At 39.6% G+C, this 18,266-nt stretch overlaps 1 protein-coding gene across 2 annotated transcripts in view; it reads left to right on the forward strand.

Moving 5' to 3' along the window:
- The window catches only part of mmel1 (membrane metalloendopeptidase like 1), a 44,469-nt gene that overhangs the window by 19,915 nt on the left and 6,288 nt on the right, over positions 1-18,266 (forward strand). For both annotated transcript variants that reach the window (XM_090240905.1, XM_021609387.3), the window contains exons 12-18: positions 887-1,023; positions 1,256-1,349; positions 1,457-1,585; positions 1,761-1,859; positions 1,963-2,046; positions 2,156-2,259; positions 2,371-2,429. In XM_090240905.1, the coding sequence (XP_090097031.1) occupies positions 887-1,023; positions 1,256-1,349; positions 1,457-1,585; positions 1,761-1,859; positions 1,963-2,046; positions 2,156-2,259; positions 2,371-2,429 (706 nt within the window). The remainder of the gene's footprint in view (positions 1-886; positions 1,024-1,255; positions 1,350-1,456; positions 1,586-1,760; positions 1,860-1,962; positions 2,047-2,155; positions 2,260-2,370; positions 2,430-18,266) is intronic.

The raw sequence follows: 18,266 nt of genomic DNA on the forward strand, positions 1-18,266 counted from the left end.
AAGCCCTGACCTCAATCCTATAGAAAATTTGTGGACAGAACTGAAAAAGTGTGTGGAGCAAGGAGGCCTACAAACCTGACTCAGGTACACCAGGTCTGTCAGGAGGAATGGCCCAAAATTCACCCAACTTATTGTGGGAAGCTTGTGGAAGGCTACCTGAAACAATTTGACCCAAGTTAAACAATTTAAGGCAATGCTACCAAATACTAATTGAGGGAATGTATACTTCTGACCCACTGGGAATGTGATGAAAGAAATAAAAGCTGAAATAAATAATTCTCTGTACTATTATTCTGACATTTCACATTCTTAAAATAAAGTGGTGATCCTAGCTGACCTAAAACAGGGAATTTTTACTAGGATTAAATGTCAGGAATTGTGAAAAACTGACTTTAAATGTTTTTTTATGTTATTTTTTATTTAACTAGGCAAGTCAGTTAAGAACAAATTCTTATTTTCAATGACGGCCTAGGAACAGTGGGTTAACTGCCTGTTCAGGGGCAGAACAACAACTCAGGGGTTTGAACTCGCAACCTTCCGGTTACTTGTCCAACGCTCTAACCACTTGGCTACCCTGCTGCCCCCCCATGTATTTGGCTTAGGTGTATGTAAACTTCCGACTTCAACTGTATGTAAATGTGATATTTCAGTTTTTTTTTATACATCTGCACAATTAAAAAAAATATATATTTGCTTTGTCATTATTGGGTATTGTGTGTAGATTTATGAGGGGGGAAAAAACAATTCAATCCATTTTAGAATAAGACTGTAGCGTAACCAACAAGTCAAGGGGTCTGAATACTTTCCGAATTCACTGTATGTATTTGTAGCTTGCAGAAGAAGGCTCAGCCTGATAGTAATAGCAGCACATATATATTTTTGACAGGGTTTTAACTGGACAAGGTTTGTGCGTGGAGTGTTGTCCAGCGTGGCTGTGGACCTACAGCGAGAGGAGGAGGTGGTGGTCTACAGCTCTCCTTACTTGGAGAAGATGAACGACGTGCTTTCCAAACACACTGTCAGGTCAGACTCTGCCCAATGGCAGCTGTTCATGTAGAACAATGGTAGGATCATGAGAAGCCCATGGTTCAAACGTGCTTCTATCAGTATAGTATCTACTGTGAATTATCACGCGAGTCATGCAGGAGGGTGGATTGTGGTCACACCGTCTTGGGCTGTGTGTGTCATGTAGATACATTGCTTGAGCGATTGAGGGACATAGTTGGTGAAATATGTCCATGTTTTTCTCCTCCAGAACGTTGCAGAACTACCTTACCTGGCAGCTCGTCATGGAGAGAGTCAGCAGCCTGAGTCGCCGCTTCAAAGATGCCAGGGCACACTACAGAAAGGTGAGACAGATATTTGAGCACCCTTAGGAGCACACGTCAAATCAAGCACATTGAAAAGCAAACTCATGTGTAAACGTGTGGCAAATTAGACTGTCTGTGTGTGTTAGGCACTGTACGGGACCACCGTGGAAGAGGCACGGTGGAGAGACTGTGTGCGTTACGTCCAGGGCAGCATGGAGAACGCAGTGGGTGCTCTGTATGTGCGAGAGACCTTTGCTGGTGAGAGTAAACGCATGGTGAGTCACTCCTGTTGACGAGATGCAGGCAAAACAGGGATAATCCCTCTCCGGCATATTATATCACTGTCACTAAAGCAGTTTAGGCTGCACTTTTAACATGCGTGCCCATTTGTGTCCATGTGAGTTGTTACGGGTGTGTATATGTTGATTTATTAACTCTTTGTGTGGACAGGTCAGTGACCTCATCAGTAAGATCCAGGAAGCGTACGTGGAGACACTTGAGGAGCTGAACTGGATGGATGACCAGTCTAAGGAGAAGGCAAGAGAGAAGGTACAAACAAAGCAGTGCAAACAAACATACCATGTACCTCAGCATTTTGAAAGTGTAATTCAAAGAACTTACCAGCTGACTGTTCTACTGCTCTATGTTACAGGCCATGGCCATTAAGGAGCATATTGGCTATCCTGACCACATTCTGGAAGAGAGCAATCTGAAGCTTGACCAGGAGTATGCCCATGTATGTGTGACCTGGCCAAAGTACTGTGATACATCTTCCAATTTGAAAGAGAAATGGATGTAGAATTTGTTGTCTAGATTGTTTCTGATGATCTGGTCTCTTTCTGCAGCTGAACTTTAGTGAGGAGAACTACTTTGAGAACGTCCTTGAGAACCTGCAGGCTGAAGCACACAAGACTTTGAAGAAGCTGAGAGAGCCAGTCGACCCGGACATGTAAGATACATCCATTTAGCCTCACATACTGTAGACGCACCCCCAACTGAACACTGAGCACACATTCCCTCTCAAATGATGGGATCTTTATTCTAATTGGGGTTTTTCTAGGTGGATCATTGGCGCTGCTGTTGTCAATGCTTTCTACTCGCCAAACAGAAACCAGATAGGTAAGATGACAACAGCCAACACAATAGCTGCAACTTTTGTCACCCATCCACAGTTAGCTATCGTCTGCAAGGCTATCATCACTGAAGCATGCATGAGAGCACCAGCTGTTCTAAATGACCGTGTGATCACACTCTCCGTAGCCAATGTAAGCAAGACCTTTAAATATATCAACATTCACAAGGCTGTGGGGCCAGACAGATTACCAGGACGTGTACTCAGAGCATGTGCGGACCAAATGGCAAGTGTCTTCACTGACATTTTCAACCTCTCCCTGACCGAGTCTGTAATACCTACATGTTTCAAACAGACCACCATAGTCCCTGTGCCCAAGAAAGCGATGGTAACCTGTCTAAATGATTACCGCCCCATATCACTCACATCAGTAGCCATGAAGTGCTTTGAAAGGCTTGTCATGGTTCACATCAACAGCACCCACTCAAATTTGCATAACGCCCCAAGAGATCCACCAATGACGCAATCTCTATCGCACTCCATACTGCCTTTTCTCACCTGGACAAAAAGAACACCTATGTGAAAATGCTGTTAATTGACTACAGCTCAGCGTGCAACACCATACTGCCAACAAAGCTCATCACTAAGCTAAGGACCCTGGGACTAAATACATCCTTCTGCAACTGGATCCTGGACTTCCTGGCGGGTAGTAGTGGAGTGGGTCGAGAGTAGTGGAGTGGGTTGAGAGTTTCAAGATCCTTGGTGTCCACATCACCAACAAACTATCATGGTCCAAACACACCAAGAAAGTCATGAAGAGGGCACGACAATGCCTATTGCCCCTCAATAAACTAAAAAGATTTGGCATGGTTCCTCAGATCTTCAAAAAGTTCTACAGCTGCACCATTAAGAGCATCCTGACCGGTTACATCACCGGCAGCTATGGCAACTTCCCAGCATCTGACCGTAAGGTGCTACAGAAGGTAGTGCACACGGCCCAGTACATCACTGGGGCCAATAATCCTGCCATCCAGGACCTATATACTAGGCATGTCAGAGGAAGGCCCAAAAAATTGTCAAAGACTCCAGTCACCCAAGTCATTGACTGTTCTCTCTGCTACCGCACGGCAAGTGTTACCAGAGTGCCAAGTCTAGGTCTAAAAGGCTCGTTAGCAGCTTCTACCCCCAAGCCATAAGACTGCTGAACAATTAATGAAATGGCCACCCGTACTAATGGCCACCCCTCCTATGTTTTTACACTGCTGCCAGTAGCTGTTTATTATCACTTTACCCCTACCTTCATGTACAAATGACCTTGACTAACCTGTACCTTGCACATTGACTCGGTACTGATACCCCCTTTAAATAGCCTGGTTATTGATATTTAATTGTGTTCTTTAAAAAACAAATTTAACTTTAGAAATATATTTACAAAATATTTTCTTAACTCTATTTTCTTAAAACTGCATTGTTGGTTAAGGGCCATTTTCTATGAGACTCGAAATTGAGCTCAGGTGCATCCTGTTTCCATTGATCATCCTTGAGATGTTTCTACAACTTGATTGGAGTCCAACTGTGGTAAATTCAATTGATTGGACATGATTTGGAAGGGCACACACACACCTGTCTACATAAAGTACCCACAGTTGACAGTGCATGTCAGAGCAAAAACCAAACCATGAGGTTGTAGGAATTGTCCGTAGAGCTCCGAGACAAGATTGTGTCGAGGCACAGATCTGGGGATACCAAAAAACAATTCTGCAGCATTGAAGTTCTCCAGATTACAGTGGCCTCCATCATTCTTTAAAGGAAGAAGTTTGGAACCCCTAAGACTCTTCCTAGAGCTGGCCATCTGGCCAAACTGAGCAATTGGAGAAGAAGGGCCTTGGCCAGGGAGGTGACCAAGAACCCGATGATCACTCTGACAGAACTCCAGAGTTCCTCTGTGGAGATGCGAGAACCTTCTAGAAGGACAACCATCTCTGCAGCACTCCACCAATCAGGCCTTTATCGTAGAGCAGCCAGACGGAAGCCACTTTTCAGTAAAAGGCACATGACAGCCCGCTTGGAGTTTTCCAGAAGGCACCTGAGTTTTCCAGAAGGCACCTGAGTCCAGAAGACTCAGACCATAATAAACAAGATTCTCTAGTCTGATGAAACCAAGATTGAACTCGTCACATCTGGAGGAAACCTCACCCTTTGGTGAAGCATAAATGTGACAACATGGGGAGTCAAAATATCAACGTGATAACATGAATATCATACTGTTACAGCTAATTTAAGGTGTTAATGTGAAAGGACAGTATGATGCTATATCAGCTGCGGTTGGTGACCTTGCAGAGGAAGGAGGAGCGTTTTTATGAGCATGGCCTTATTTCTATTATAGCATACTGGATGACTGTCATTCATATTCCATTCACCCAGCTCAATGTAACATTGATAGGTTTAGGTTGCTACATGATACTCAAACTTTCCCTGTACACGTCATGAGGCTGCTACAACCTAGCCTTGCCTGCATCTAGCTGATTTAGGGTGTAATCATTAGTCCCAACAGTTGCAAACAAAGTTTCTATTGGACAAATTTAGACATGTTTATACCCGTTTGTTTCTGTTTAAGAAACGTTTTTTAACAGAATCGGCAGAACGAATACACCCCTGATCACAAATCAAATCCAAATCAAATGTATTTATATAGCCCTTTGTACATCAGCTGATATCTCAAAGTGCTGTACAGAAACCCAGCCTAAAACCCCAAACAGCAAGCAATGCAGGTGTAGAAGCACACCCAAACATAGTTCACTTTCACAGCCGCCACATACAAACAGCATGATCATTTTGCTCATTGTAGAATTCTTTCTCTCATCTACGCCCTCTCCTCCTCTCACCTTTTATATTCACTTGGGGACATCAGTGCACAACACATCAGCTATCTGTGACCAGGTGAAAAAACCTTTCCAACCCAAACCTTCATATCATAACCACTAACTGCTACACGCAGCCTACCTACAGTGCCGTAGCTACTAGAACTAACGCGTTAGTAAACCCCGCAACAATCATACAGTAGTGTACAGTCAGCACGTAGTTTAGCAGTTAAACTGGCGGGTCCGGTGTCAATAAATCAATAAAAACCAAAAGCTTACCTTGACTTGGAAGAGTTCCAGTGTTGGACAGCCATAGCCAGCTAGCAAACATAGCGTCATATCTTTTTGAGCCAGGTGTTTGAGTAGGCTAAACTAGATAGCTGCATTCGTTAGCTAAGTAAAAGTGAAAGTGAACAAAAAATACAACAAAATAAAGCTCTCTCTCTGTCTCTCTCTTGCTTCTTAATTTTTAAAGAATTGAATTTGTTCAAAACTGTACAACTATTGTCTTTCTCTCTTTGAGTCAACTACTCACCACATGTTAAGCACTGTAGATCTTGCTAGCTGTAGCTTATGCTTTCAGTACTAAATTAATTCTCTGATCCTTTGATTGGGTGGACAACATGTCAATTCATGCTGCAAGAGCTCTGATAGGTTGGAGGACATCCTCCGGAAGTTGTCATAATTACTGTGTAAGTCCATGGAAGGGGGTGAAAACCATGAGCCTCCTAGGTTTCAAATTGTAGTCAATGTACCCGGAGGAGGATGGAAACTAGCTGTCCTCTGGCTATACCATGGCGCTACCCTACAGAGTGCTGTTGAGGCTACTGTAGACGTTCATTGTAATACTGTGTATTAATCAATTATTTGGTGATGTGAATACAGTTGAAGTCGGATGTTTACATACACCTTAGCCAAGTACATTTAAACTCTGTTTTTCACAATTCCTGACCTTTAATCCTAGTAACAATTCCATGTCTTAGGTCAGTTAGGATCACCACTTTATTTTAAGAATGTGAAATGTCAGAATAATAGTAGAGAGAATGATTTATTTCAGCTTTTATTTCTTTCATCACATTCCCAGTGAGTCAGAAGTTTACATACACTCAATTAGTATTTGGTAGCATTGCCTTTTAAATGATTTAACTTGGTTCAAACGTTTTGGGTAGCCTTCCACAAGCTTCCCAAAATAAGTTGGGTGAATTTTGGCCCATTCCTCCTGACAGAGCTGATGTAACTGAGTCAGGTTTGTAGGCCTCCTTGCTCGCACACGCTTTTTCAGTTCTGCCCACACATTTTCTATAGGATTGAGGTCAGGGCTTTGTGATGGCCACTCCAATACATTGACTTTTTGTCTATAGGCCATTTCTCGAAAAGGACGTTATTTGTCCCCATGTGCAGTTGCAAACCGTAGTCTGGCTTTTTTTTATGGTGGTTTTGGAGTAGTGGCTTCTTCCTTGCTGAGCGGCCTTTCAGGTTGTGTCGATATGGGACTTGTTTTACTGTGGATATAGATTCATCATGTGAATTGTTCCAAAAACACGTGGTTTCACATGATTTCACATGTGCAAAACGTGATTTTCCACATGTGAAATCATGTGGTTTTTCCATAAGGACTGGCTCACCTCCACTCTCACCTCATTGAGAACAATGACTGGCGGTAATCCGTTCTGCTGTTGATAGTTTCAGGCTCCAGTGCACACAAACTTTGTGGTTAAAAAATATGGACTTGGCTTGGGGCGCCAGCAACAATGAATGTAACTCAGACAATGCTGCAATGATTAGTCAGATGTGAAGAATTTTGTTTCATTCACTTGATATAAAAGGTTGCATGATGTGGAAATTCTACCACGGGGCACTCAAAGTCAATCTTAAATGGAGAGGTTCCAACAAACTTGAAGTACCATAATGAACGTCTGTCAGGAGCTCCCACGGGGCAGTGATTTAGCTTATTCATAATTAATTCATCATTAACGTTTACTTCATTCATGTGACCGATCAATACCTCACAAGGCTTCTTCTCTAAGCTGAGACCTTGAAACTGAGATGACTTTCATTCTCAAAACAAGGGTCTGGGCATTCTGCCAAATTGCAGATACTGATATTGAGGGTTCATTCAATCAGTCACTTGCATGAACACAGAAATTGTTAAATAGAAAAGCACCAACATAAAATGTTCCATCACATTCCATTCTCTTATCTCGTGTGATAATAATCATTACATTTTAATGTAAGCATTTCGATTTTAGCTTCAATATCAAAATATTCTATACTCCTATTAAAGTAAGGGAAATCAACACAGAAAACACAGATCATTTCAAACCCTTCATTTTGGGTTATACATTCTTATTAGTAGGGTAATACTATCATCATAATAAAGGTTATACTTTTATTAGCAGGAGTGAATTTATCAAGAATACACATACACAGCATGTTAAATAACACAATTTAGACAAAATAAAAAATAAAAAACATGTTGCAGCCCATTGGGCAATTTGGGATCCCCAACTTCCAAACAGGGATTCCAACCAAGTTGCAGATGTCCACTCTGGTTGTGGGGAATTATTCTTAGCAACAGTGGCAATGTATTCGGCGAGATCAGTCATATTAGAAGAGTGATCTGGGACAAAAGTACAACATTCATCGCCAATGATTGCACAAGTGCCCCCTTGACCTGCCAAAAGATAGTCTCTCTGTTTTGCAAAACCAATTTAAGCAATTCTTTTAGCATTTCCAATTTTCTCTACGTCTCTAGAGATCTCCTGAATCTCTTCTAGGGCACACGCATAGTGACTTTCACAGGGAAGAGAGAATACATGTTATAACAGTTTCACACCAACCTTTAAAAGAATGAGATTGGGGCAAGGTTTGCCCAAGCTACAATCTAGTGGCTCTCCTCACAATTTAGGGGCATTGCTCTGTCTATAGAAGCCTCGCCTTTCCAAATTCGAATTATAACTATTGATTTATTATACCCCAATTTTAGAATGACAGTCCTTAGTGCTTCACGTTGTTTCTATCACTTTCATTTAAGACCCTCAACTTAGCACACACCAATACTGGCGGAATGTAAATTTACATTGACATACAGTATATTTCTCTTATTTTTCTAACATTAACGTTTCTCATCACGGCCCCAATTTGTGGTAATGACAGATTGGTATCTCAATGCATTCTTAGTCTAAATTACACTCAATTTCGCAGTCTGCAGACCTCCACAATCAACCTGATATCCCAAATAAACAATTTTGGATAAGCCTAAATCAATTACGTGCACGGTTGACCCCCCTCAACCCTCCCGGCACTCATCCTTCTGCCGTTTTCTTCATGTTCTTCTTCAGATAGTGTTTAATTTTGTCCTCTTAATGGCACATGTTCAAAGTGGATGGCCCTTGATAATGTCTCTTACCTGAGCCTCCACAATCCTTTACAGTCCATTATGTCTTTGTCCATTTTTCAACCAGTACACCAACAGTATGACATGAACTATGTCGCACTCCCGAGAGAAAAGGCAGTTGATAGCTTCGACTGGATGCTTTGTGCAGGGTGCTGGCTCGGATCAGGTCTCACGGTAGATGTGGTGAAGGACCGTACTGAACGCCATTGTAGCCATTGCTTCAGCCGGTTAGGGGGCGTTTGAGGTTCACACTGTTCTTGGTAAAATGATCCCTTCCATGCATCTAGATACCATCTGTGGTCACCTTCGCCATAACCTCGAGAGAGGACAGACCAGAACAACAGTTTAGTTTAGGGCATTTCTGATTTAGGAAATCCAGATACAGTAAATCATTTATGACAATTTATTACGACTACCAATACTCTTGACACACAGTTGAAAATATTTTTTTTATCAAATTGGCTTATACTCCCCTATCATCTTGGCGATCTCATCGCAGAGTTACAGGGTCAGGGAGTTAGAGGGCTAAGGGAGAATCCTTAGGGAGAAATCACGACCATCCAGCAGACCCAATCTGGTGAGATTTGTTATTGAAGCAAGACAAAAACAAAGAAAACAAAACAACAACAGCAATACAAATATATCACTCGAGTTGGAGAAAACTTCAGTCCATTTGGAGTAACTGTCAACCATTCCCACCATCTTTTTCCTTTTACTGGCAGGCATGTGTAGAAAAACGATTTGCATATTTACCAAAGGCCCAGGGGACTGGTAATTCCCCTTTGGACATGACTCACATCGTGATTCATGCGTCCAAGAAAACAACAATACTGCCTGTTAAATAAAAAATAAACTAATTAGAATAACAAATCAAATTAGAATTAAAACTCTTGATAACTCCATCAGGAAATAATTGTATCCCAAAAGGTAATGGTAAAATAGACTAGAGACAGGTGTTCCTGATTCAGGGGCAGTGCTCTCTCCCTCTGTCTTTCTCGTGGTCCGAATCACACATAGGACGATTGATAAATGATAAACTTTTTCTTAATTATTAGAGTTTACATAGCCCATTTAAATCTCACTCAATTCTCTAGTATTTCTAGTGCAGGTGATCAGGCCTCCCCAGGAAGTCAGAACAGAGGTCCAAGGTCAGTCAGCCCAATTCAGTGAGTGTTTGTTTTCCTGTACCTTAGACATTATTTAAATATATTTCAAACATTTTGTGTATCAGGCTTACATTGGGTTATTCAGTACATTTCTTATCAAGATAATTTACATGTGTGCAACCAAAACGCTGACAATAGAAACTTCAGAAAATGTCATTTGTGTACAGCATCCTTTCTAACCTGTGAGTAGGTGGGTTGTGTGTGGGTGCTGGCGTGTGTGGAAAAAATCATAGGGTAAAAACAAACTAAAATGGCCAGGCCTAACTTAATTTGGGAGCTCCCTTAACAGCTGGATCCGGGTAGCTTTAACTGCTCTCCCAAGGCACTTGCCTTAGGAAGGCTTTCAAAGGGAGAGATACAGAACCTGGACCAGTACAAATCAGCGGGGCTAGACAATCTGGACCCTCTCTTTCTAAAACTATCCGCCGCCATTGTTGCAACCCCTATTACCAGCCTGTTCAACCTCTCTTTTGTATCGTCCGAGATCCCTAAAGATTGGAGCACACATTCCAGCAGGTATATCTCACTGATCATCCCCAAAGCCAACACCTCATTTGGCCGCCTTTCCTTCCAATTCCCTGCTGCCAGTGACTGGAACGAATTGCAAAAATCGCTGAAGTTGGAGACTTTTATTTCCCTCACCAACTTTAAACATAAACTATCTGAGCAGCTAACCGATCACTGCAGCTGTACATAGTCCATCTGTAAATAGCCCACCTAATCTATCTACCTCATCCCCATACTGTTTTTATTTGATTTACTTTTCTGCTCTTTTGCACACCAGTATCTCTACTTGCACATCATCATCTGCTCATTTATCACTCCAGTGTTAATCTGCTAAATTGTAATTATTCGCTCCTATGGCCTATTTATTGCCTACCTCCTCATGCTTTTTTGCACACACTGTATATAGACTTTCTTTTCTCTACTGTGTCATTGACTTGTTTGTGTTATTGGCTTGTTTATTGTTTACTCCATGTGTAACTCTGTGTTGTTGTCTGTGTCACACTGCTTTGCTTTGTCTTGGCCAGGTTGCAGTTGTAAATGAGAACTTTTTTCTCAACTAGCCTACCTGGTTGGTGAAAAAAACAAAAGAAAACAATAATTGATAAATATGTTAAAAAAAACTTGGTAGTGGACATTCCATCAGTCGTATACATAATTATACTTCAGACTTGATGATGATGATGCAGTGTCCCGTCAAGCTGAATAGGCACTTTCTAAAGTAAACAATCCCAGAGCCCCTCTCTTGTAACCTTGTCATTTTGACCTGTTGCATTAACATACAATTCTGTACAAACTGTCCCTGGGACATAAAACTAGTCAAAAAATGAAATCTACTAGGACCTTCAAAAAGTTAATGCTGGCTTATCAACTCAATATTCGGTACTAAAACATTTACTAAGATCTACTTCATTCTGGATACAGTTCCACGTAATGGATTTTTTAAATTGTTTTAGATTATATTCCTTACTTACATTTTAACATTTTTATTTAAAGAGGCAAGTCACTGGACACAGTTCCATGTAATGGAAACATAATATTGTTTTAGATGACTAGCAGCCTCTAATTTAATATCATTCCCAATGCTCGATCCCTCTTACTTCTTCAAATTACTAAGATATTGCATTATTGGAGTGCAATTTGAAAGCCTATTTACCATTCACTTTGTTATTTTCACGAGTCTCCATATCAGTTTCCTTCAACTAGGACTCCCTTCCCAATAGGAAGAACTCTAAACCTTTTTGGGATAGGGGGCAGCATTTTCACTTTTGGATGAATAGCATGCCCAGAGTGAACTGCCTCGTACTCTGTCCCAGATGCTAATATATGCATATTATTATTAGTATTGGATAGAAAACACTCTGAAGTTTCTAAAACTGTTTGAATGATGTCTGTGAGTATAACAGAACTCATATGGCAGGCGAAAACCTGAGAAAAATCCAACCAGGAAGTGGGAAATCTGAGGTTTGTAGTTTTTCAAAGCTTGGCCTACCGAATACATAGTGTCTATGGAGTCAAGTTGCACTTCCTACGGCTTCCACTAGATGTCAACCGTCTTTAGAAACTGTTTCAGGCTTCTGCTATAAAGGAGGGGGGAATGGGAGCTGAATGAGTCAGTAGTCTGGCAGAGTGTCTCAGGCTCGTGACGCGCGCTCCCGACAGAGTTAGCTCTCGTTCCAGTGCTTTTCTTCAGACATAGGAATTCTCCGGTTGGAACATTATTGATGTTTTATGTTAAAAACATCCTAAAGATTGATTCCATACATCGTTTGACTTGTTTCTACGACCTGTAACAGAACTTTTCGAGTTTTTGTCTGGATGAAGTGCTCGCGCCTCATGAAGATGGATTACTGGGCTGAAAACGCTAACAACAAGTGGATATTTGGACATAAATGATGGACTTTATGGAACAAATCAGTCATTTATTGTCGAACTGGGATTCCTGGGAGTGCCTTCTGATGAAGATCATCAAAGGTAAGTGAATATTTATAGTGTTATTTCTAACTTCTGTTGACTCCAACATGGCGGATATTTCTTTGCTGGATTGGACTCTGAGCACCGTTCTCAGATTATGCTTTTTCCGTCAAGTTTAAAAAAAATCTGACACAGCGGTTGCATTAATCTACTATTACTAATACACATGGATCACTCTCAAACAACATTCTGCTTTTCCCCCATTGCAAGGTTTAAAACAAAACAAATATGATAACTTTATCCATATTGGAAGGCATTGTTTTCATTTTAGTCGACCCTAACAATGTTACTCTATATATTTATTTCAAATTTCTGTTGGATATTCACTTTCTGCTTCACACTTATTAAATGTCTATTATTTTAAGATTAACATGTAATGCTTTGGAGGGATCAATACGTATTAACTGAGCTGGCATGGTCTATCAGTCCCCTGTAGATGGCATGGTGCTCTGTCCATAATAAGTCTCTAGCTAGCAAGTTAAATGGTTGAGTAGGTGAATACAGAAAATCATTGGGTCTATTTAACAGGGTATGGGATTTATTTCAAAATGTATTACCAAGGTGGAGGAAGTCTCATAAGCATTTATAGTGTTATTGGTTAGGTTTAATTCAAGTCCCGTACAATGCTTTAACCGTATCTTTATCAAATGATCCATAAAGGGACCATTGAAGATTACTCCAAATTTTTTACACCACTTAAGCACATTGATGTGTGGGTGTGCAAGTTATATATTATTATTATTTCTATTGATACTTCATCAGATTTCTAGTAACCCATTATACTCAATATGATGTTACTTTTCTCTAGTAACCCATTATACTCAATATTATGTTACTTTATCTCTAGTAACCCATTATACTCAATATGATGTTACTTTTCTCTAGTAACCCATTATACTCAATATTATGTTACCTTATCTCTAGTAACCCATTATACTCAATATTATGTTACTTTATCTCTAGTAACCCATTATACTCAATATTATGTTACTTTTCTCTAGTAACCCATTATACTCAATATTATGTTACTTTATCTCTAGTAACTCATTATACTCAATATTATGTTACTTTATCTCTAGTAACCCATTATACTCAATATTATGTTACTTTATCTCTAGTAACCCATTATACTCAATATTATGTTACTTTTCTCTAGTAACCCATTATACTCAATATTATGTTACTTTATCTCTAGTAACCCATTATACTCAATATGATGTTACTTTTCTCTAGTAACCCATTATACTCAATATTATGTTACTTTATCTCTAGTAACCCATTATACTCAATATGATGTTACTTTTCTCTAGTAACCCATTATACTCAATATTATGTTACTTTATCTCTAGTAACCCATTATACTCAATATGATGTTACTTTATCTCTAGTAACCCATTATACTCAATATTATGTTACTTTATCTCTAGTAACCCATTATACTCAATATTATGTTACTTTATCTCTAGTAACCCAGTATACTCAATATTATGTTACTTTATCTCTAGTAACCCATTATACTCAATATTATGTTACCTTATCTCTAGTAACCCATTATACTCAATATTATGTTACTTTATCTCTAGTAACCCATTATACTCAATATTATGTTACTTTATCTCTAGTAACCCATTATACTCAATATTATGTTACCTTATCTCTAGTAACCCAGTATACTCAATATTATGTTACTTTATCTCTAGTAACCCATTATACTCAATATTATGTTACTTTATCTCTAGTAACCCATTATACTCAATATTATGTTACTTTATCTCTAGTAACCCATTATACTCAATATTATGTTACTTTTCTCTAGTAACCCATTATACTCAATATTATGTTACCTTATCTCTAGTAACCCATTATACTCAATATTATGTTACTTTATCTCTAGTAACCCATTATACTCAATATTATGTTACTTTATCTCTAGTAACCCATTATACTCAATATTATGTTACTTTATCTCTAGTAACCCATTATACTCAATATTATGTTACTTTATCTCTAGTAACCCATTATACTCAATATTATGTTACTTTATCTCTAGTAACCCATTATACTCAATATTATGTTACTTTATCTCTAGTAACCCATTATACTCAATATTATGTTACCTTATCTCTAGTAACCCATTATACTCAATATTATGTTACTTTATCTCTAGTAACCCATTATACTCAATATTATGTTACTTTTCTCTAGTAACCCATTACACACATGTTTTACATCACAAATTCCTCCTCTACACCAGTGTTCTATTCATACAGGGGTTTGAATATTCACTCTAGTGCTCTATTTAACAGAATATTTGGGAATAGTACTTTCTCCTTTCATATCTCCACATATATAATAACGTTGTACCATCAAACTCCACTGATGAGTCATGTTATCCTCATGTATTCTAAAGGCATGTTACCATCAGAGACATGTTATCCTTGTTACTAATGAGACGTGTAATCACGTTATCCTCTGAGACATGTTATCATGTAATCCTCGTTACTTATCATGTTATCCTCCACCTGTAGATCCAACGGGTGGTGGTGGACAAAACCCTAGATAACGTTACAGACTGAAAAACTCAATTCACAGAACTGGTTGGGGCATTCATTCACCTCTTTCACACGTGAGCTAGTCCCCTGACAGCTCTCATTCACTCAGTAATTTACAGCTAAATTTCAATCTCTTATAATCCAATTTTCAAATCAGTTTATTATCATATTTCAATCACTCTTAATATCCAAATTTCAAACGTAATAGTAATCATGTCAATCGATTTATTATCCAAATTTCAATCATACAAATTTCAATCAGTTTAATAAGACATTTCTCACAATCACACAACTTTCAGATCCACTTAGTACTATTCCCAAACACACTCTATAATCTCCCTTATTACCCATGTGCATCTTCAACAATTCTCTTGTCATTACTTTCTATGCACAATATGTATATCCTGTACATACAGTGGAAGTCAGAAGTTTACATACTGTACACCTTAGCCAAATACATTTAAACTCAGTTTTTCACAATTCCTGACATTTAATCTGAGAAAAACTTCCCCGTTTTAGGTCAGTTAGGATCATCACTTTATTTTAAGAATGTGAATATAATACTAGAGAATTATTTATTTCAGCTTTTATTTATTTCATCACATTCCCAGTGGGTTAGAAGTATACTCAATTAGTATTTGGTAGCATTGACTTTAAATTGTTTAACTTGGGTCAAACGTTATGGGTAGCCTTCCCACAATAAGTTGGGTGAATTTTGGCCCATTCCTACTGACAGAGCTGGTGTAACAGTCAGTTTTGTAGGCCTCCTTGCTCGCACACGCTTTTTCAGTTCTGCCCACACATTTTCTATAGGATTGAGGTCAGGGCTTTGTGATGGCCACTCCAAATCCTTGACTTTGTTGTCCTTAAGCCATTTTGCCACAACTTTGGAAGTATGCTTGGGGTCATTGTCCATTTGGAAGACCCATTTGCGACCAAGCTTGAACTTTCTGACTGATATCTTGAGATGTTGCTTCAATATATCCACATAATTTTCCTGCCTCATGCTGCCATCTATTTTGTGAAGTGCACCAGTCCCTCCTGCAGCAAAGCACCCCCACAACATGATGCTGCCACCCCCGTGCTTCACGGTTGCGATTGTGCTCTTCGGCTTGCAAGCCTCCCCCTTTTTCCTCCAAACATAATGATGGTCATTATGTCCAAACAGTTCTATTTTTGTTTCATCAGACCAGAGGATATTTCTCCAAAAAGTACGATCTTTGTCCCCATGTGCAGTTGCAAACCATAGTCAATTTTTTTCTGACGTCTTGGCTGATTTCTTTTGATTTTCCCATGATGTCAAGCAAAGAGGCACTGCGTTTCAAGGTAGGCCTTGAATTACAGCCACAGGTACACCTCCAATTGACTCAAATTATGTCAATTAGCCTATCAGAAGCTTCTAAAGCATGACAATTTTTGGGAATTTTCCAAGCTGTTTAAAGGCACAGTCAACTTAGTGTATGTAAACTTCTGACCCTCTGGAATTGTGATACAGTGAATTATAAGTGAAATAATCTGTCTGTAAATAATTGTTGGAAAAATTACTTGTGTCATGCACAAAGTAGATGTCCTAACCGACTTGCCAAAACTATAGTTTGTTAACAAGAAATTTGTGGAGTGGTTGAAAAACAAGTTTTAATGACTCCAACCTAAGTGTATGTAAACTTCCGACTTCAACTGTAGATATTTATTATAAATGCCTGTAGACAGCTGTCAGCGAGGCTTTCCATGGTATCGTTACGTCCTCGCTCTAGTCTTCTCGTTAGACTAGTGAATAGCCTTCTCTCTATAAGAATATGAGTACCTTTTTATGCATTGGTCGCCTTCATTTTATTTTGTATAATTTATTTTTTATACTGATTAATTTATAATTGGCTTACTGAAATCAGTTGTTCGCGGATGATACATCTCCTCCTGGGCAGCTCATAGTAAGGCTCTGGTTTGGGCGGGTCTTGTCCTCTTTTGGTCAGACAGGAATTTCCCTCATGCGTCATACAATGCCTCCCCCCCACTGGAAAGCTCGGCAGGCAGAATGAATAATCCAGTTTGTGACGTCAATATTTTGTGGAAATCTTTACACAGGGACACTCAAAGGCAATCATAAATGAATCATTGTTTATTATCAGCGTGCTGAAGAGGTTCCAACAAACTTGATGCACCATAGTGAACGTCTGTCAGGAGCTCTCACGGGGCAGTCATTAATTCTCTTATATGATGCAGACAAGTCATATTTGCATGATTTAGCTTATCTATAATTAATTCATCCGACCAATATTGGGTCATGCATGTGACAGATCAATACCTCACGAGGCTTCTTCTCTAAGCTGAGACCTTGAAACTCAGATACAGTGGCTTACGAAAGTATTCACCCCCTTGGCATTTTTCCTATTTTGTTGCCTTACAACCTGGAATTAAAATGGATAGGCCATTCCAAGACGCTTAAATGTTTCCCCTTAAACCAGTCGAGTGTTGCTTTAGCAGTATGCTTAAGGTCATTGTCCTGCTGGAAGGTGAACCTCCGCCCCAGTCTCTGGAAGACTGAAACAGGTTTCCCTCAAGAATTTCTCTGTATTTAGTGCAATCCATCATTCCTTCAATTCTGACCAGTTTCACAGTCCCTGCCGATGAAAAACATCCCCACAGCATGATGCTGCCACCACCATGCTTCACTGTGGGGATGGTGTTCTCGGGGTGATGTGAGGTGTTGGGTTTGCGCCAGACATAGTGTTTTCCTTGATGTACAAAAAGCTCAATTTTAGTCTCATCTGACCAGAGTACCTTCTTCCATATGTTTGGGGAGTCTCCCACATGCCTTTTGGCAAACAACAATTTTATTTCTTTAAGAGATGGCTTTTTTCTGGCCACTCTTCCGTAAAGCCCAGCTCTGTGGAGTGTACAGCTTAAAGTGGTCCTATGGACAGATACTCCAATGTCCGCTGTGGAGCTTTGCCGCTACTTCAGGGTTATCTTTGGTCTCTTTGTTGCCTCTCTGATTAATTCCCTCCTTGCCTGGTCTATGAGTTTTGGTGGGCGGCCCTCTCTTGGCAGGTTTATTGGGGTGCAATATTCTTTCCATTTTTTAATAATGGATTTAATGGTGCTCTGTGGGATGTTCAAAGTTGCAGATATATTTTTTAAACCCAACCCTGATCTGTACTTCTTCACAACTTCATCCTTGACCTGTTTGGAGAGCTCCTTGATCTTCATGGTGTCGCTTGCTTGGTGGTGCCCCTTGCATAGTGGTGTTGCAGACTCTGGGGCCTTTCAGAACAGATTATATTTATATATATATATATATATATATATATATATATATATACACACTGAGATCATGTGACAGATCATGTGACACTTAAAGTCCACCTGTGTGCAATCTAACTAATTATGTGACTTCTGAAGGTAATTGGTTGCACCAGATCTTATTTAGGGG

The sequence above is a fragment of the Oncorhynchus mykiss genome, chromosome 7, assembly GCF_057628025.1.
Source record: "Oncorhynchus mykiss isolate SJ-2025 chromosome 7, ASM5762802v1, whole genome shotgun sequence".
In the NCBI taxonomy this organism is placed as follows: domain Eukaryota; kingdom Metazoa; phylum Chordata; class Actinopteri; order Salmoniformes; family Salmonidae; genus Oncorhynchus; species Oncorhynchus mykiss.